Genomic DNA, 22,077 nt, shown 5'->3' with positions numbered 1-22,077 from the left:
GATTTGGGTGGCATGGTTAACTTGGTATGATAAAGTTAAGGGACATACTGAATTTGAAAACCACTGTATTAATATTAGCCACCTTAGTACAGGAAGGTTTTTGCAGGAAAGAATGGGTTAAAGATTGCAGATGGTTGTTTTATACAGTCTGCCCTTGCTATCTGTGTTTCTTAAGGAAGGTAAGAATCTTGACTATTCTACTTATATGAAACTTAAGAAAAGATATTTTGGGCATAATATTCAAATGAATGTATGAGGAAAAATGTCTCTGGCTTTTCTACGCGAACGAAGATTCAGGAAGGACACATCCCACACTTCCAAGCGCGTTGATGCCTAAAAAGGCCAATCCAAGATAAACAAGTCCGGCTGCAGAAAGCACAGCAGAGTGCCTCCTTGGGTGATGTTTCCGGGTTGCAGTTCTTTCTGCGTTGTTGTTTCTCTTCGAGACTCGTTCAGTGTGAGCTTTCAAAAGAGGTTGCAGCATTGTGGACAGTGCGTCTCTATGCCTCCCAGTACAAGGCCAAGGTGGGCCATTGATGGTGATCAATTTGGCTGAGCCTGAGATGTTGTTTCAGAGAGTCCTTGTATCTCTTCTTTGGGGCACCCCTCCTACGCTGACCCGTGGCCAGTTCACTGTAGAATACTATTTTTGGGAGGCGATGGTCCTTCATCCTAGAAACGAGTCCTGCCCAGCGCAGCTGCGTCCTCAGTAGCATGGCCTCAATGCTGGTGACCCCTGCTTGCTCAAGGACAGCAACATTTGTCACATAGTCAGTCCAGTGTGTATTTAGAATTGTGTGTAAACAGTGCTGATGAAAGCGTTCGAGGAGTCGTAGGTGTTGGCGAGAGGTGACCCATGTTTCAGACCCATAAAGGAGAATAGACAGTACAATGGCTCTATATAATTTATTTTGTGTAGTAATTTAAAGGAAAATCCATATAATAGTACTTAACCCCAAATAAGCTGTCAAAAACATGCAGAAATGTTTCCAAACAAAGTTCAGGACAGGGACGTAGCTAGGATTTTAGGAAGGGGGGGGGGTCCAGACTAAGTGCCACCATTATAATGGGGCTTGAGTGCAGTGGTGCAGCAGCACACACCATTCATTTTTCTAATGGAAGGGGGGGTCCGGACCCCCCGCCCCCCCCCCCCCCCGGCTACATCCCTGTTCAGGATGAAAGATAAGAAGGGCTCCTTTTTTTTCATCTACAGTATAGTGGATTTTTAAGAACGTGAAAACTTATTCATCTAAGATTTATATGTTAAAGGTAGATTTTTTAATGTTACCAGAAATGTTTCAGTTTGGCATTAAGGATAAAGAACTGGATAATACATATGGACTACATCTACAAGGTAACATCAAGATTTCTCTGAAGATGCCAGCCACAGATGCAGGTGAAATGTCAGTAATAAATCTTCCAGAACACAGCCACATAGCCCAAAAACCCACAAAAAAACTATCAGCAAGATTATTGTTTGCTCAAACTTGGAAACAGTCTGAAACACCAATGATGGAAGAATGGATTGAGGTTGCTGAGTTGATCCAAATTGCCAAATTAACATGGGCTCTAAAGAATAAGCCAATTGATGATTTGGATTTGGAAACCATTTATGGACTTTTAGATCAATAAGAAATCTCACGATACAATACCTGTAATTTGTGGTTTTGGTTATTGCTAATTCTAATAGGATTATTCAGCTAGATATTAAATGGTAGAATAATATTTTTTCTCTCTTTTTGATTTTTATTTTCATTACAGCTAAGACTGGGGAGGCAGCCTTACTCTGCTTTTTCTCTTTCCTTCTCTATTGATGCCTTCTTTTTTTAAAATGCATTTTTTTTTCTGAATATATTTTCTGAATTTATATCATGTTGCTTTTGAGTGTAAATTGGATTACTAGTGATATAAGGCCAATTTCAAGAATTTCTGCCATTGGCTTTTATGAATTTGCACTCAAGTCATAATCTTAAGAAATGATTTTAGAATAATACATGGTGACTATATTTCTTTACTTTGATAATGGTTGCGCATGTGAATGCATTCCTGAATGTCAGATGCATAATCTTAACTCTTACAAAAACTTTAATACAATTACCAGATGGCTACCTGCCATTTTCTATCAGACTTGATTCACTGAGATGGAAATGCCAACAGCAGTTGTTATGAGCCTTAAGCGTCATCAACCATAGAAACTGATGTGGCTCAGTTAGATCAACATAATCACTGAAGCAGTTCACATATTTCATTATAGTTGTGCCTGAATATAGGCATGTTACAGCCCATTCTGCCTAAAAGAATTAATTGAAAAGAGACTGTTTTTTTACATTTTTTTTTTAAAAAGAGAGATTTTTAGCACTTAAATTATCCAATAATAATGATCAGAATCTGTACTTTTCCCATCTGAGAGTGAGCCTGCAAATGGTTTTCATACTTTGGAGGAGTGGTCATCATAAAGTGTGAAGAAAAATGGATTATCTTTATATTTGTAATGATCTGGCAACAACAAGAACGGTGCAATTGAATGGGACGCACCGCCCCTTCCGCCCCACGCACACGCCGTGGCTTGAGCACGTATGCTCAAGGCCGCGTATGGCGCGCCTGCGTATGCCGCGGCCGCACCGTAATAACAATCTGCATAGAGTGGAATTGAGGAGTAAAGAGTGGATTATCACAGCATTTTGGGATCAGCCACAAAAAGTGTAATTCAAAAGTAAATTTTATTTGTGTAAGAGGTATCAAGGTACTTTTGGCAATTTTATGAGAAGGTCATATCCACCCCAAAATACAAGAGGTAGCCTGACTGGATTAGGCCACTTTAAGGCCAGAAAATAATTATGCTGTGTATTAGCTTTGTAAATCCAGTGACAGAACCTTTGTTTCCAGCCTGGAGATTAGGTGTGGTTGTTGGTGGAAATGTCATTATTGTGTGCTTTTATGAAAACACATTGTCTTTTGTGCATGAGACATGTTACTTGGTAACAGTGTAAGAGGACAGCATGACAAACATGGTTTTGTCCATGAATGTGTCCTTTGTATAGGGTGCCCCATCTCTGTCTTACCATCATTCAATATTTGCTTCCAAAAATACACTGGAGCAAGAATAAACCACTCTGAAATCTTGCTAGTATAAATCAGATCGATGAATAGATGAAGGTAAGTTTATAGAAGGATAAACTGAGATAGAAAGCATGCAGGACATCTGGTGACATTTGAGCTACCATCTTCCAAAATTTCTTTAATAAAACTATGTGTGTCAAAGCATATAAACTGAAATATGCCCCCTTTATCATTGTTAGACAAAATCCTTGGCATAACCTCCCATCTTTCAAAGGAATTGAAGCTTATATAACTATTGGAAACAGGAATGTCTCCTCCACTACACCTGATGGTAACAAGGTAGATTAGTAAGCACAGCGCAGGCCTTTTTCTCACATGCAGCCCCATATGATATATGCAGTCCACTGTCCCAAACAGTATCTGCTCCCAGAGACATCTGCATCACTCTGACAAAAGGAACCCAGTCCTGGCCAATTGTAGCCTCATTGGGCCTTTAGTCTGTTCAGTACTTCCTTTTGACTTAAGCAACAGGGAGGGCAAACTTCTAGTTCTCTTCTTTTCATTGGGCTAAGATACCAGAGCCTCCAGTGTGTGATTTCCAGTGCCATGCACCGTTCTTTCTTGAGATTAAGATTATGGGCAACCTCTTGTAGTGATTACGTATGTACTTAGTTAAAAACAATTCAGGGCAAATTCAGGTGAATGGCAAAGTACCATTGAAAATTAAAAAACTGTGTGATTTTATTTTCAGTGCACTTTTGAAAGCAAACGTGCCTGAGAAATGCTTAAGTAAGCTTTTTGCTAATAATATATTTTTCATGCCATCTCATCTGGAAGTACAGATTGAATCTCCCTTATTTGAAATGCTTGGGAGCAGAAGTGTTTTTGGATTTTTTTGGATTATGAATATTTGCACATACATAATGAGATAACCTGGAGATGGGACCCAATCTAAACACAAAATTCATTTATGTTTTGCATACACCTTATGCACATAGTCTGAAGGTAATTTTATACATAATATTTTAAATAATTGTATGCATGCATGAAACAAAGTTTGTGGACACTCAACCAGTAAAGGTATCACCATCTTAGCCACCCATGTGGACAATTTTGGAATTTGGTGTATTTCAGATTTTGTAACTCCAGATAAGGGATACTCAACCTGTACTTGTTGGAAAATTCAGACCACAGTTTTTTTCTCCATGCACTCTCTTGATTTTTCTTGGTATTCATTCACATGATCACAATAGTGTTTTGTTATGGAGCTGCCATGAAAGGAACTGCAGAAGCTGAATGCATTTATGTTTTAAAAAATAGAACCAGATGCCAGCACTAGACCTGAATACACATCACTATAACATGGGGTTTTTTTTTTTGCACAGAGATGTAAAATGGAAAATGGTATGAACCAGTTATAAAGACCTGGCAAATAGAACAACCATCAGAAGTTTGAAAATGTAACTTTTTGGACCACATCTCCCAGAATCCTCCAGCTTTCACAGCCAAGACTGTGACAGATGGGGGAGGGCAAGAGGATGAATATACCCATGTTATAGGACAGGATATTGTTATTGTTTTGTACCTTAAAACTATTTCCAACTTATGGAGACTCTAAGCTGAACCTATCATGAGGTTTTCTTGACAATATTTGTTTGGAAGGGTTTTGCCTTTGCCTTCCTGAGACTGAGAGAGTGTGACTTGCCAAAGGTCACCTAATGAGTCTCCATAGCTGAGTGAGGATTTGTACCCTAGTTTCCAGGGTCCTAGTCTCATGCTCTAATCATTATACCTGGCTGGTTCTCTGGATAGCAAGTAAGCAGGAAAAAAATCAAACATACACACCATCATGGTATGCCACTTACCAAGGCACTACGTAGTAAAAAGGGGGGGAAAAAGAGGACAAATATCCCTCAGAATCCAGGTTAAAACAGGTTACATCTAATTTATTTATAAAATGTTTGTACAGTTAAATTATATACATATATAAAACTTTACATTCTCCTTCGTTCACTTGATTTCTGAGAAAGAAATGGTCCTTATGGTCACACTGCTGTTTCTTTTGATTCTGGCAATGGTGGAGGCTTAAAGTTTATCACCTCTTTATATGTGATACCTGAAAAAGTTTTTAAAAACAGAAACTTACTCCTTTTATATTCAGAAAAACAATGATTTTCATCAAAACTTTTAAAGACCATCATTATGAACGACTAAGGGAAAATATCCCTCAATATCTTACAGTTTGAGAGCTTCTTAATCTAACTACAATTGATTGCTATTATAGTAATAAATGTTAAGACCACTGCATTAATATTAATGTTAATAGTATTAATATTATAAGTTACTATTGTGGTATGACAGAAATGTTATATAACTATTACATAATTAGAAATAATAAAAATATTCTAATTGTTATTATCATTATTACAACAGCTTCTTGGATGCAAGAACAGATCTGAAATAGAGTCTCCCAAATAAATTCTCCCAAGAGGCCGGAGAAAAGAGCAGGTCTAATCTTGTGCCTTCAATGTCTATCTGATATGCAGAATAATTAACAGGTAAAATGTTTCACTGCATATGAGGTATATATAACTGCCTGCAAATCGAGTTGCTGCTGAAGATGCTGCCAGATGCTGAAAACATGGCAGCCCTGAGGCCCTTTAAAACTACACAGTTATAGGAGTATGATTCCATTTTAATTGTCATGACAACATCCCATGGAAACCTGGAAATAGCATAGGCGTGTGACTAAACATGGCTTGATTTACCATGCATGTAAGAATCAGGATAATGAGCCTGATTCAAAAACAACTGAAACCAAGTTGGATAAATGCAATATAGATTTCCTTAAACTCATAGTACTCCAGAAAGAACAATGTTTAAGAGAAGACAGGTAAAGCAACATGTTCTGCCCAAGCTAGTGGCTACAGTACACAGGTGGTGTCCCTAGTTTGTACATGAGAGTTCCATTAGAACTGTGAGTGATGTGTAATCTTCTATACACAGAAGTCAGTGTACTTTACAAAAAAATCTTCACTATTTGCATAGAGCAAAGTACAGCTGAGACTGGAACAAATGCATTTTGTAATTTCACCAAGCTCTGAATAACTAACAATGATTTCCTTCCTTTTTAACAACCAAACGTTAGCTTGATTACAGCAAACAAGGGAAGGAAAAAGTAGCTTGTCATTGTAGACTGTCACTATGAAGCAACAACAGTTCTAGTCTTATGACACTGCTCTTGGGCTTATATGATATTCTGTTGTATTCCTTGCCAACAAAGAACTCTATCCATCATTGTAGAGCTGGCCAGTAGTTTTGCTGTTATGCGGGTGAAATTTTTTTGACTGTACCCCTGTAGCTGTTCCAAAGTGCTGAAGCCTATGCCATCAGACGTTTGGCACTGGCAGAGCTCTCATTCAACTCAGAACAGGTGTCAGTAAAATTCTTGGTGGCAGATCCACCAGTCACCTCCCTATGGCAAAATAACAATTACCTTGCCCACCCCCTTATTTTCTGGCTGGATCCTGTCCCTGGGCACTAGCTGGTGCTTGACCATCAACACAACAGAAACTCATCCTCTCTGCAGCATCCAAAAACTGGTTCTGGAGAGTATCCCGGCCCACTGGATCAGATTTTGGAGAGGCAAGGATGGCAATAGTCTGTGAATGGGTGGGTGCTGGCCACCACTCCACTGACAGAAACAGTTCCATTACTGGAAATATTACACTGAATTCTGGGCACTACCAGTTTAGGTGAGCTAGCTTAGGTGGAGAGTAACATTATGTGAAACTGGGAGGAACAAAAACAATGGAATACTGAAGGAGCTTGGGGTCAGCCATGTATGGATGCCAATGGTTTGTTTTAACACTCCTACTCACTTGAACCATGTTTTAAATAAAATGTTTTTAAAACCTCTTGGCATAACAGTTTTTTGCACTGGCTTAAGATACTGCTTTAGTAGAATGATACAAAAACGTACATTTCCATTCATCCAGGGGCAGATCCATATTATCAAAAGTGTCGTCGTATTTCTCAGCTTCAGTTTCCTCTTCTGGATCATGAATAGCTTCAAAATAAGGATGTGCTAAAGCTTCTGCAGCTGATATTCTCTTCTCTGCATCTAATACCAACATCTTCTCCATAAGGTTTACTGCTGGCTCCGTGAAGGAGAGATACACATCCAAGCATAAGTGTTAGATCCAACAATATAAGTTAACACTTTCATTTAAAAGGAAGAAGAGGGAATGTGGCAGCACCTTTAAGACTGAGGGACAAAAGAGACCGGCAAAAAACACTGGCTTCAGGGTGGCATGGAGGCATAGCATAAGCATGGCACATTCCCCAACACTGCTCCCAAGCCGGTGTCATGCTTCCCTGCTGACCACACAGCAGGTGGTGTCACAGCGTTTCTGCGGCATAGCATTTACAGGCTGCTGCTGTGATGGCAATGGCACCTTTTTCCCCAGCACAAAACGAGATGGTTTTCTGCTGCTTCTATTTGCGCTGGGAAAACATCAGATTGGGCCCGTGACATGCAATTGCCATGGCCCCAATCTGGCACTCAAAGAGGCGGCAGAGTGGTAGACTTTCAGGGCCATCTGTTTCACCGGAACTGGTTTTTATTTTAGCATGTGCCTTTGTGGATATAAATCCACAAACGCAGTATGAGGTGACATTAAAACCTTTCCCCTTCTTCCTTCTCGCTTCCTCCTTTTTATACAGCAAAAGACTAAGACAGCTACTTCTTCGAAAACTGCTTTCATTTAGGACTTCCATCTTGTAACAGCAAGTCAGATTTAGGAAGTGGTATCAGTTGGTCCATAAATATTTTGCTAACAGGAAATCATTAGATTAAAGATAACCTCTGCAGAGAGGTTATCTTTAGAGGTTATCTTCAGAGAGCACTTGGTTCTTCAGACGGGACTCAAAGGGCAGAGGTAATAGTGATTAAATTCTATAACAAAGTGCACTTGCAGGAAAAGCTTTTTTTTTTAGGAAACATACATTTGGCTAGCATAAGGTCCATCAGTAGGGGCTGGAGAAGGAGCCAAAAAGACTTAGGAGACAAATAGCAGTTCTTTGCTGCTCTGAAATACATGAAATAGCTATACAGTAACATTTGGGTCATCTATAAATAGGATCGTATTATATCTCTCGGGATCTACTAGCTGAGGCATTACATGCAAATTCAAAGAAATATGTAAGATGAAAGTTTAAAATCCCTGTACAACACACACAACTTTGACAACATTTCTTTTTTGTCTTACTAATTAAATTGTGAACATTTTTTTAACCCACACCTCACTTCTGATACTTTTTAATGGGCAAAAATATTTTACATTGAAACATTCAAAGAGTATCCAGAATGCTGAAAATGTTTGTTACAAAGAAGTGTAAAGCATCCAACATCAATTGTCCTAATGATTTGTGATGTTCATATAGATCTTACCTAAAGGATTTGCATACTTCAAGATGGCAGCAAAGTCTTTTTTCTGCACTTTTGGAAGGCTTTTGATGTAATTTTTTGCCTAGAAAGAAAGCCAACCAATACATCAAAACAGAATCTACAAAAGGGAAAATGCATTTAGCTATTTACTTAAGCATGCCTGGTAGAATCTTAGAACCGGGTAGTCTCAGAACAATTCATTGTGTTCAGTTTCAGATCAGTCTCAGATAGCTGCTACTAAAGGCAGCCAGGTACAGAGACAAGACATCTTTTGGCACTTTAAAGACTAATTTATTTCAGATTCAGACTAATTAATTTAATAGCTTCTGAAGAAGTGTACTGCAGTTGACAAAAGCTTATACTGAAATAAATTAATCTTTAATATGTTTCAAGAATACGTGTTCAGCTAAAACACACTAACACGACTCTCTCTCAGAATTTCATGCTAACAAAATGGCATGGTTGTAGATAAAGTAAAGCTGCACATGTGGCAATGAATATACATAATCATAATGTGAACAACAGGTTTGTATGGGTGCTATAAGAAAGAATTTATACTGCTGGCTGTACACATATTTGTATGAATACATTTAATGAATTTAAGCTGTGAGATAAGGCACTAGTGTCACTGGGGGTGGTGGTGTTTGCGGACCGCACCAGGTGAGACCCCAGAAGGGAGGGTCAGACTCCCCTGCACCATCCCCCAGACACTGTCCACTGTGTGTACCTGTCTGTCACCCCCGCACACGCCGCTCCATTCTCCCACATGTGCCACTTCATCCTGCACATGTGTGCACCTGTCCTTCACCCTTGCGCCTGTCTGTCAACCGCACTTGTGAGCCTATTCATCACCTGCTTACCACTCCCCCCCCCACATGCTGCTCTGTTTCCCCAAGCATGCTCTGTCCTGCACACACTGTTCCAACTTTTTCCTGATCAGGAAAAGGACATCCAGCTTGGGAAGAGAGAGTGCATGCCGTCTCCAGAAGCCCCATCCTGAAACCCCACCAGAAGTCCTCCCTGGAAGTTTCACACCCCAGAAGCCCTGCTCCCACACAGGGTGATACCCGGTGTGGGAATGCCACTAAGATAAGAAGACTAAGGGCCTGAACAGACAAGCCAAAATAAAGCTGCTTCGGGTCACTTTGGAAGAATGCTGTTTAAATGCTGCATGCATCCTAAGAGGCTGGAAGGCGCCAAAGCCACACTCCAGTCCTAAGGACTAGAGTGCAGCTTTGGCACAGCTTCTGGCCTCTTAAGATGGCTGTGTCATTAAAACAGCATACCTCCAAAGTGACCCAAAGAAGCTTTATTTTGGGCTGTCTGTTCGGGCCCTGAGATAAGAAGTGAGTCTAAAAAGGGGTGTAATGAATTTTTATTTCCCACAGGGAATGTATATAATTTAAGATAACTGGGTTTTGAATTGTTAAAGCAAACTGAAAAACCAGCTATCATAAATGCAATGAAACTTTTCTTTATACAAAGCAAGAATAGAGAAATTCAGTGGTTAGAATATTGTTGGTTATATATGCACATATAACTCGAGATTACATGCCCATGTTTTGTTTTAGACACTGGTCAAGGAGTTGTAACCTAATGCCTGATGCAGCTGTCCAAACCTCCCCTCCCAGACAACAGTCAAACCCCATGGCATACCTCTGCACTCCATAGCCACGTGGTGCTGCTGCCATTGGTTGTTTCCTCTGAGTTCAGAAACAAGGCACCCAGGGTTGATCACATGACATGGGCACTTTATTATCACCTGTGTGGAAGTGATTCATTCTGGTGGCTGTGGTGCCAGGTAGCACAGTGGATAGCCATGCAAACACAATGTCACTGTGAAGTGCTCTGGATTTTCAGCAAAATCCAGAGCAAAAGGTGAATTCTTAAAATCCCATTTAGGCAAGAATAGAGCAGATTCAATACAGAACTGGCCTTCCCTCACGAAGACAGTCAGCACTCAAATTAGGATTTTGGCCTTAATTATTTAGACAGGTCACAGTTCGGGGGGGCGGGGGGTTAATTGGAGTATGTAGAGACATGCTCTTAGAAATTAAGCAACAGATGTTACTTACATCTTGGCTCTGTAGTTTCTGAACAAAATCTTGAGTTGGTGTGCCTGTAACTTTCATAATTTCTGTGAGTTGGTCCAAATCTGAATGCCAAAGTCAGGAGTCAAATCTTTAGTTAGTATGACAACAGAAAAAGCATCTAATTCTCTTGCTTTTAAAATAGGGACATAGAAGCATTCTGTTTTGATTCTACATGGATTCTGTAAACATTGTGCAGATTTTGGAATGCTATATATGCTAGATACCATCTCCTTTCTGAATTATGTCACAAAGTACTTTAGCTGCTTAAGCATTATTGCTGAACAGTAGTCAGGTATGCAAAGGGCAGTGAGGGGATACCTTTACTAACATTAATTAGTGGGTCATTTCTAGCTTTGTTTTTTAACCAAAGTTTGAGCTTGAACAATATATCAGATTAAGATAGGCATTTACAGACATTTTTAAACACCCAAATTAATGATTCAGGTAATTTAAATTTTCTTTCTGTAAACTTTGTTATAGTATGCCATCAAGTCATTTCTGACTTATGTCAACCTTAAGGTGGCCCCATCATGGCATTTTCTTGGGAAGATTTGCTCAGGGGAGGTTTGCTAAGGTCACCCAGTGGGTTTTATGGCCAAGTGGAGAATCAAGCCCTGGTCTCCAGAATCATAGTCCAACATTCAAACCACTATATACCTCTCTGGCTCTTTTCTCGAAAGTAGCTCTAATTTTATGTCGCCAAAGATGCTTAACACTGGCAAATTTCCTTGGCCTTTATCCATCAGTAACTCTGACTAACATTTGAGACTCTATTTATTCATTTATATTTATTAAAACATTTGTTCATCACTTCTCAGCTATTCAGGGCCTCCAAGGCAAAAAGAGACAAATACTTCCTTTAAAGCAGAAAGCTGAAAAGCTTAAGTGGCAGCAAAATATAGAGGACAAAGAATAAACTGGCCAGTCCTGTAAACCAAAGATTATAGCCCAAACCTGTGGATTTCTACCTGTAATAAATCATAAAAGAATGTGCAGCAAACATTATATTTTCTTCCTTGCAAACGTCAGAAAAACCACGAAGTCTAAAAACTGACTTGATGCTTCTAGTAAATAGCTCAACTGATTATTATCTATTTGGAGCATTTTTGAATTCACCTACTTTGACACTGGAATTCAAAAATACTTCTACATCTTTATGCCACACATTTCTCATGAAAGGATACGATCGTTGCCTTTGAAGAGTGGCCTTCCTGTTATCATCTCAGCCATTATACAACCTACTGACCAGATGTCAACTGAAATATAGAAAAAAGTTCCATAAAATGTGTCTGTGATAAATCTAAATTCAGCTTGTCCATAAAGAAAAACAAAAGCTTTAAAGGGGAAGTAAAAACACTAAATCAAGGTATTGTTTGCAATATATATATATATATATATATATATATATATATATATATATATATATATTCTCTAACGGCACTTGCAGCTTAACAGCAAGCCTAGTAATTTAGAGGCTTGCTAGGACATGAATGCCATTAATATTTTATTTTCTATTTCTCTTGACATTTCCCTGCTCCACTCTGGTCAACCTTACTGGTAATTCTGTAAAATAAACACAAGTTAAATCATTCATAAGTTATATTACATTAAATGAAGGTTTTTGTTAAATGGTTTTATTAAATGAGCACTGAAAAGCATTTTTGATCACACAGGAATTTCAATATGAGCATTTCTGAACATCTACTAGTTTTGTTCTTGTTTTTGTGTTGTGAATTCCTTTTGTAGAAGTAGAAATGAGAAGTCTCTATGAGCCTAAAATCCTGTTATTAATTTAGATTTGCAAATAAGGTCTCATTTCTAAATCATTTTTAAGGTTGACTTTACAGAAGTATTGTGTCTGGACAAGATTTTACATCTCGGTAGCTTAAGCAGTGACTGACTACCAGCTGACCATCATCTACTGACCCCAGTAAAATATCTAAATCTTTGAATCAAATTGAACTCACAAATTATCCAACTGCTATAAGCCACTCAGCTTCACCATAATAAAATAACACTATTACATGCAGCATATTTTAAAACTGTTTTACTATTAACAACTATAGTATGATGACATGGTTTTGAAACTAAACATTGTCAGACTCATATTATTAATGTGGGTGCATCATGATATTATATTTGTATTCTTCTGTTTCACAGTTCTAACTTCAATACACGTGGACCAATATCCTGCAGCACCATCTCAAAATAATCCATTATACAAGCAAATCTCTCTGACAAATTCCCTGGCTATCTTTGGTCAACCTCTATTTCCCTTTTTTCCCCCCAGGAAGTGGTAATCCTTATCCAACAAATGTCTTTTTTTCCCCTTTTTTTAACTTTAAGGAGATGGCATCCATACAGAAATAAATGCAGTCATGATTCTGAGATGAGGCTTTCCACAGTGTTCTTAGTCTTTATTTTCTTGCATTTTTTCATCAACTAACTTGAGTGGTCAGATGGGCAACTGGTATGCAACATCTCTGGAAGCAGTTTAAAGAAAGGAACAGGGTTACAAGCAAGTGTGAACAAAATCTGAACACTGACAACAGATTAAGTCAGGAAGATGTAAAAGAAGCAGGAATGACTGTTCAGAGTCAAAAGATTAATTTAGATCAGCTAATCTGGCACCCTTCATATATGTGGACATACAGCTAGCCATTCTGGCTGGGGATAATGAGAACTGTAGTTCAACACATTTGAAGGACATCAGCGCAAGGAAAACTAATATAGGAAGACAGTAATATCACTGAGACAATGAGATGGTTGGATGATCCCAAAAGAGTTTAGTTAACATAGGGCTGGGAAAGATGGGTGGGAAAGAGCAGTCTGAGCCCACTCCAGCTAGAAGTGGGTCCGAACCCATATGTAGATTGACAAATGTAATTAGCATAAAAGAAATGGGGAGATAATGTGTACCAAAGACCAATATAACCATAGGATAGCATTTTGGAGTAATGTCAATTGGAAACAAGCAAATTATGTTGTTGCTATCCACAGGTGGAGAAAGTACATTGTTCAAAATCAGCATTAGTGTTAGTACAACCACAAAAAGTACCTGTTTGTGTATAATGCATCCAATTAAGTATAACCTCTGGGGCTCTGTACCACCTGGTAACCACATAACCAGTCATCTCACTATCTGTATGTCTTGCTAGGCCAAAATCCAAAATCTGTTATAAAACAACAAATATAAAGATTAAGATTTACAAGTCCAATTGGTAATAAAGCTGGATCCAGTTTGGCCCATACAATGGAAATGAAGGCTGCATCCACACTGCAGAGATCATCCAGGTTGACACCATTTTAACTGCCATCACTCAATGGCATGGAATTCTGAGAGTTTTGTGAGATATTTAGCCTTGTCTGTCAGAAAGTTTTGGTAGTCCTGGGACTACAAATCCTAGGTTTCCATAGCACTGAGCCATGACAGTTAAAGCGGTGTCAACCTAGATTATTTTTACAGTGCAAATATAACCAAAATTAGTCACGAGTGAATATGGATCCATACCACTGAAAACAGAGAAGCAGATCACATTGCATGACTGCTCTGTCAATATAACTGAAATAACATATATAGTTTTGATTTATGCATTCTTATATTATAAAACTGGTGACAGAATTGAGTTGCTGTACTTCATTAAGTTTCTCATCTGTCCCCCTTCCCCCCCTTTTTTTTTTGCTAAGAGCTCAGTGCCGCTGATCAAGGAATGTTTCAGAACCTAATTAGTGCCAGAGCTCTCCCAGCATCTGTTTTCAAAGTCAGAGATCAACTACTGGGATATATAAAGGAAAAATTAATGCTATGGGAAAACTTTTGATGACAGCTTTCATGATCCATTGGCTAACATTTACACTGCAGTAAATGCCTTGATAAAGTGGGAGGGGGGATTAAACACTTTTGGGATGTTGGGATTACTATTTTTCAGTCCACAAACACTTTTTTGAGGCTGTCAGTACAAGCAACACAGTATAACCAATTATCCTGATGGTATTTAATGCTGCCACATTAAACAGAATGTTTTCAATGGATGTTAGAAAGGTACAATTCACCCATTCTATCTTTTTCATATGTGGTGGAAGAAGGACAAATCTAACTGTACAGAAACATGAATTGCCTCAAAAATTCTGGATCTTAATTTTGTAATTTCTTTAATAGGAGTAGTTAATGTTAAATGTTAACAACATGCTTGGGCATATTATTAGAAAACATTTAACCCTTGTCTCTAATGTAAGAATAGTTTTTGAAGTGACTGATTTGGAATAAATGGACAAAATGACAGATGCTACTCACAGAGGTAAAGGTTCTCAGTCAATCAAGTATTTTTACAAATAAATGGATTTGATTTATTGGGAAAAATACAAAATTTATAATCAAATAATGAATCTGGACATGTAATGTATTACTGCTTTTTATTTTTGAAAATAAAAAACAGAATATAAGTAAGAAGAGTACAGTTTAGAGTGAGCAGGCTAATACATTTTCCTTGTCAAGTACTAAATGAAGAGTTCCCAGGCATCAGAGAGTGAGAGAATGTCTTCAAAGACATAAATTGGCTCTTTAATGTAGATCTGAAGTTCAGCTACTGCTAGTACTAGCACTACCAATTCTTCTCTTCCTCCTCCTTCCAGAAAAGATGTGGTAAGTGTATAGACACTGGAATTGGTAATTTGCACTATAAACTGAATCGCATGGCACTATATTGTAAATTATAAAAGGAGAAAAGAAAAGATGGGCCAATGTTCTGAATCAGTTAAAAGATGATTCATAGCTTTAATACTTTATCTCAAAAATGTATAAAAATAAGACCCGAAGTGTCAGCTTTTACTTTTAGTCTCTTAGCCAAATAGCACAGATGACCAAAATTCTTCATAAAAGAACTGTGTTTCCTTCCTAGCACAAATAAGAAAGACAAATAATAGTTGCAGAACCCAGAAAATGTGGCAAAGATATATTTTCTAGCTGTGCATTCACTGGTATTCATGAAGCATTGTGTGCAGTTATATACAGCTTTTCATAAATTGCCAAGTCCATCTACACATAGCCAGCATGGGAATCATAAAGCTGTCCAGATGTTGTTGGCTAGCTTCAGTGACATGTTCAGATAGTTAAGAACAGAATTGGAAATGTTTACTTTTTTGGACTATAACTCTCATCAAGAGGAAGGACAGCTGCTTAAACTTTTCCCTTCCTGCTATCTGTCTGCTCAAAACCATCGTATACACTACTTTTCTCACCATAACAGAGAGACAGAAGAATCATTGGATTGTTAGGTGCCACTCCATTCTCTGGTACAAAATATCGTGATGCTGTGATCTTTAGCATTTGTAATTTCTGGAAATTTATTTTAAAATAAAAGGATATATATATATATATATATATATATATATATATATATATATATATTAGAGAGAGAGAGAGAGAGAGAGAGAGAGAGAGAGAGAGAGATATTGAGAGAGAGAGTATTGTGTGCCTATAGAGAGCTTTGTTTTGCAAGGTGCTCCACAAACCATGTCCAAATCATAGGCAGAACGTAGTTGAAAGGATTTTTAATGGGGTTGCATGAGATCTTTATACTATCATGATTACAGAGATTCGATGCAATCATGAGCACTTCAACCCTTCTCTAAGAGATGGTAATTTTTCCACAGGGCTCATACTTCACTCTAAAATGACTTGAGGTTAATAACATCTGCTTGCTTTGACAGCAGTACTTTACACTACAATTTCTTCATAGATAATAGACCTATGGAGTATTGCTGTTCACGGAAAGAGGGACGTGGTGCACAGCAAGTTCTCATCATGGGACTATAATAGTGCTTTTTTGAGCACACACTCTCAATAGCTCAAATTTCTTTACATTCATAAATCCTTCATTTTATAAGATTTACTTACCTATTTATTCATCAGCTATTTTTGAGTGGTGGTTGTGAGCAGCCCAGTTTCCAATGTGATATTTCAGGCACAGATGTCAAAGAAGGAAGTGGTTGGTTTCTTTTTATAATTTAGCTAAAGTTGCTAATTTTATTATATAATAGACAATTAAATATGGCACTGTATCAAGCAAAATGTTAAGTGTTTGGCAAAGCCTGAATTAATATAAGGGGAAACTGCAAGATACTATGATCCAAATTTTAATGGCATAATCACATCTTAACTCCCTGCAGGAAGAGGTTCCTCCTGATAAACAAATCAAGCACAAATGTTATGATATTTCACTGCAGGAATTATAGCAACATCATGTAACATTTACAAGGCACACAGACCACAACCATGGCAGATAGTAGGAGATGGCCTTTGGTTCTCAAGATGGTTATTGAAAATTTAGGTAAAATTTAGGTGTTCCAGAAATGGGCCACTAAAAAGTGGTGAATACACTTTAACCACTATGGATATAGTACTAAAAAAAAGGCCATAAAGTCAACCCGATATGGAATTAGAACAGAGTAGGATTTGTGAGGCTCTTCAGATGTTGCTGAATTGCTACTATTAGTAGCCCTAGCCAGAATAGCCAATAGTCAGGAATTCTGGGAATTGCAGTTCACCAATATTTAAAGGGCTGTTCAATTCCAAACCTTAATTAAAACCTATCTGTCTAGTTGCCTTGAATTAGAAAATAATTGCAGTCTCTGATGTCTCCTGCAGGCACTTTGTTGTAAGGCAGGAAGATGATTTTCAGAAAACAAACTGAGTTTCTTGGATTATGATTTGCTAAAGTATTGCCAGTGTACAGCCCCTGGTGGGATCTTGGGGCTGCAACTGGCCAAACTGCCACATGCTGGTGATATTGCATTACATGCACCAGATATTAACTGCATGCATGTGGTACATAGATATTGCAGAGGTTGGAGGCAGATGGTAAAAGCTTTCCAAAGTGTGCAGAACATGTGTCAATGCTGTCATAAGTGATTTAGGGAGCAGTGCACACTTTATAATGCTTTATCATACTGAATAATGGGTTATGAAGTACTAGTGCTGATGCTGGGCCGAGAGATTGTTTATCTTTCAGGAAACTGGCTTGTGCAGATGTGAGGAAAGAGGGAAATGTGCTTTGAACTGTCAAGGTCAGGTTGATGGGAATGCTTGGTATGGGATGTATTGTTTTGGCTGAAATACAAATGGGGTGGAGTGCACAAGTCTGTCTATTGCAAAGTGCTTCACGTATATTCTTTGACTGAAACTGCTTCAGTCGTGACATTATCATTTATGCTGTGAATATCTTTACTTTCTGAATAAAGTTTTCTGAACCTTCGAGAAACTTGTGTTTCTGAACTGAAGACTGCCCGTATATCACAAGCAGCAACTATTCATGTAGTTCCTTTGTTAAAATAGCAAAAAGACCTAAGGCAGAGGAACATTGCCAAAAGAACATCTAAGAAGGCAGAGCAGGATCACTGCTGCCACCTTCCACTGGAACAAAAGAGTGCTGAAGAAGAGGAAATCTGAAAAACAAGAATTCAGAGTGAGATGGATGGGTCTCTCTTACCACACCAAACTCTGCTATGATTGCCAGTGAAGCAACAACCGAAGCCACAGAACTCAGTGACAGGGTGCACATCTTACAGTCTGTCATGTGAGCTCAAGTCCACTAATATCACCAGTTGACTTCATGGGTTGAGAGCTACTGGGATACTTAAAAACATTTATTTAATGTTTTATATTTTTCATTTCTATGAGGAAATGACTTGAACATTCTTCACTAACAAACACATACTAAAAAAACTCTCACTCTCTGTGCCTGACATCATGAGTAGTACTCCAAGTTTCAGCAGTAACCAAAGAATCACTTGTGTTGAAACAAGAGCTTTGTTTTAGAGAAATGCAGCTGTCCACTCCGTTTGATATTCTCTTTCATGCTAAATGGCACTTTTGCAAGTAACAAAAGATTGCTCTGAAAGGCCCTATTCATGGCATACTATTTATTGAAGTATCAGTCAGGGAGGGCATCACAAGCTGTAATGGGGATTCCACATCTAACTGAAAAACAAGCACCTCTACAACTGAATTATAAAGGCAGCAAAACTGAGCATTAATCTCACTTTTCTGAGTCTCCTGACTTTCTCACACTAGTTCCAACACAGAGCTAGATCTAGGGACAAAACAACAACAATGGTCTGGTAGAAGCTGATTTTTTCTCTCCCCTCTTTCCCACAGCAGCCCCTGCAGACTATGGAGGTTTTCATACCAACGCTTACTGTGGGGTAAGCACTGGTAAAACACCAGTAAAATGTCAGGGAAGCACATGTGTGTGAAAACCTGATGCGCTTCTGAAATGTCAGGGAAACAACCTCTCGCCTGTAGCATCCTTGAATCATTAGTGGAGCAGCAATTTCCTATGAATGCAAAGTTTCAGTTTATAGGAAATGGCTGCTCCATGAATGATTCAAGGACACTAGAGGTGAGGGGACGATTCCCTGACATTTCAGAAGCACGTTAGGCTTTCACACATGCGTGCTTCCCTGATGTTTTACTGGTGTTTTACCAGCACTTACCCCATGCTAAGAGTTGGTATGAAAATCTTTTCTGATAAATATCAAACAGAAGATTCCTGCAGAACAGTCTGTGATGCAGGGGCTTAGCAGGAAAGGGGGATCCCTGGAAAACCATGGGAGGTATTTTCTGTTAGTAGAAACAAAGGTATTCCAGGTTGACTTTGGGGGCATCTTCTGCTCTTCCTCACCTTTGTACCTCACTGTCTATGCCACTCAGCAGGCTCCCTCAGCCTTCAGTTTTTGAGGGGCTGGAAGGGCTCTTGCTTGGGGAAGGGTTGGGGAAGTCCACTTCTGATAGCCCCATTGCAAGAAGCTAAATTTGGTTCCAACTCAGCACTGTATTTTAAACTTACATTGGGGTTTTGTAGATGTGAAGACATTTTGTAGATGTTAACACAATATAGCCAATGCCTTTCTTATACCAATTCTACAGTTCAGCAATCTAAATGTGCCAGATAATGTGCATATTGTGGTTTCTCTTTCTCTTTTGATGGTAGCAACTCTCAGCGTTCAAATGCAAATATTCTTTTCATCACTGACATTTTGCCTATCTTTTCCTGCTGGAATATACGAAGTAGCTTTGCAGATCAAACAGTCATGTTTCTGCAGCAAAAATTTAGATAATGCCCAAGGTTCATGGGCAGAACTAGCAATTTATGATTGAAGTCTGGGATGCCCTTTTTGCTCTGCACTGAATTCCTAGCAGTGCTGATTTCAACAAGGACATTAGATCTTTCAAAACTTTAGTATTATAAAATATCTTCCAAAATTGAAGATCACGATAGAATACTCTAAGCTTAAACTGGATCTATGACATTAAGACCAATTAACATACCACAGCTTTCCATGTGCTCAAGCAACAAAGGCTTTGTGCATATGTTAAACAACATGTTGTCCCTCTATATAGGGAAACAACTGAAGAGTGCAGAAGGAATAGCTGGGAGACTGTCAAATCTGCCCACCATCACCTGCTGCCAGTGGCAGTTGCCTCATGTCACCTAATGGTAGGGCCATTCCTGCTGAATTAATTTATGTCAGGTATGCAAACAAAGCATTCCTCTATTTCAATAGAAATGAAAACCAACTAGCACAGAATAATGATATAGCATCATATTTGTTTTATTTGACCTGCCTTGAATCCCCTTATGGAGAAAGGTGGGATATAAATCCTGGAAATAAATAAATAAATCCTTTCAGATTTTTGTTACTTTAAGGAACAGCAACTGTGCCCTTGACATTTCTTACCTTCAATTCACAGTCTTCATTTACTGCTAGATTTCCAGGTTTCAGGTCCTATAAATATATTTTTAAAAACAACCATGAAATGGAATTATCTATAGACAGAATAAATACATTTTAAACATCTTCAGCATTTCTTTCAAATGAGACCAAGGTTTCAGGTGGATCAAGAAAAGCAGCCAAAAACAAGAAGTTGCAGCCTGCATGGACATGAACTGGACAGCTGCCCAAACCTGAGCATAGGGAGGGATGCTTGTAGTAGCTGAACCACAAAGAAACAGAGGCAGCCAGCAGTCACGACACTGAAAACTAAAAGAAGTCAAACATCAAGCTGTATATTTCAATTCAACTTCTGAAAATTGTAGATAAAATTCTGAAAATTGACTTCAAACAGTCACAGGCCTGTGGAACAGCTTCATGCCACAAGCCTTCTCTAATGTTGTTGCTAAGCCTAAACACATCAGGCCTAGACCAAAGCCCAATGAGGCGAGGCATGTTAGTGTTGCTTTCATCCCTACAGAGGCCAAGGATGAGACTTTTCCTCTTTGGGCAGTACCTTTGTTTGGCTCAGGACTAGCATACTGACATAGGCTGAACTTTGGCTTTTTCTAATTTAAGACATAACAGTATAAATTCACAATTCATTATAAAATTTTTAATCCAAAAACTGAAGAAAGACTCCTCTCTTTCCCCTCCCCACCAAAATTTCCTGTAATTAACTACAAAGGGATATTCACACTATGACATTTACAACACAACACTAGCAATAATTTCTGCATTAACTACAAAAAGAATGCAGTTTTAGGCTGTTTTTAAGCTGTAACAGCTTAAATAATATTGAAAAGAAGCTAAGAAATATCGGATGCTTGTTGAACAAGCAATGCAGATTTTCTAGTTCTGGCAAATTTTCTTTCTAGATTAGAGGAGAGGACCTTCGGTTCTGGGTAGGTTTGCAGTCCAGCAAGTTTTATTGAGTAGTTCTATTCCTTCTACAAATGCTAAGGATTCCATGGACAGCCAAAAAGACAAATAAATGGATTCTAGAACAGATCAAGCCAAATATCCCGCTGGATCCCAAGATGATTAAACTGAGGCTGTCGTACTTTGGCCACATCATGAGAATGCATGACTCATTGGAAAAAACAATATTGTTAGGAAAGGTGGGGGAAAGTAGAAAATGAGGAAGGGCACATGCTAGATGGACTCTAGTAAGAAGGCCAGGATATGAATTTACAGGAACTAAGCAGAGCAGTGGTATCTTGGAGATGTCTCATCCAGAGGGTCGCCATTAGTTGACATTGACTCGAGGGTGGTTTACAACAAAGCAGGAGGATCAAAGACAACATAGAAATGTGTCTGTGATCTTTTCTCCAGAAATGCCAGAGATTCCACTTTATTCATTTACAACAGTTCTTCACTTTACCAGAAGCAGCACACAGCTTCAAATTTAGATTATTGTGGCCATAACTATTTGTTTCTGTGTACCGTAAATGGCCACAGCATTGACCACCAGGTACCTATGTAGCCCATATTTGTGTTTTAAACTAGTCACTCCCTTGATTTATTTCTCTGAATTACCATCCTAAACCAATTTATTTTAATGTGAAGTCGAAGGCTTTCATGGCTGGCGTCCATCATTTTTTGTGTGTTTTTTAGGCTTATTCAAAATTTTTAGGCTGGTTCAAAATATGGCAGCCAGGAACATCTAGGAGGGACCACATTACTCCGGTTTTGAGGTCCCTC

The 22,077-nt window shown here is 38.5% G+C and overlaps 1 protein-coding gene across 3 annotated transcripts in view; it reads right to left on the bottom strand.

Moving 5' to 3' along the window:
- Nucleotides 1-4,986: 4,986 nt before the first annotated feature.
- MAPK12 (mitogen-activated protein kinase 12) overlaps nucleotides 4,987-22,077 on the bottom strand; it is a 46,244-nt gene continuing 29,153 nt past the window's right edge. For all 3 annotated transcript variants that reach the window (XM_042467386.1, XM_042467389.1, XM_042467388.1), the window contains 7 exons: nucleotides 20,341-20,388; nucleotides 13,661-13,775; nucleotides 11,787-11,858; nucleotides 10,585-10,664; nucleotides 8,513-8,591; nucleotides 7,043-7,216; nucleotides 4,987-5,176 (listed from right to left, as the gene is read on the bottom strand). In XM_042467386.1, coding sequence (XP_042323320.1) covers nucleotides 5,106-5,176; nucleotides 7,043-7,216; nucleotides 8,513-8,591; nucleotides 10,585-10,664; nucleotides 11,787-11,858; nucleotides 13,661-13,775; nucleotides 20,341-20,388 — 639 coding nt within the window. In that variant the 3' untranslated portion in view covers nucleotides 4,987-5,105. The remainder of the gene's footprint in view (nucleotides 5,177-7,042; nucleotides 7,217-8,512; nucleotides 8,592-10,584; nucleotides 10,665-11,786; nucleotides 11,859-13,660; nucleotides 13,776-20,340; nucleotides 20,389-22,077) is intronic.

This window comes from Sceloporus undulatus, chromosome 5 (genome assembly GCF_019175285.1).
Source record: "Sceloporus undulatus isolate JIND9_A2432 ecotype Alabama chromosome 5, SceUnd_v1.1, whole genome shotgun sequence".
Lineage (NCBI taxonomy): Eukaryota > Metazoa > Chordata > Lepidosauria > Squamata > Phrynosomatidae > Sceloporus > Sceloporus undulatus.
This window is presented reverse-complemented; position numbering and strand designations above follow the sequence as displayed.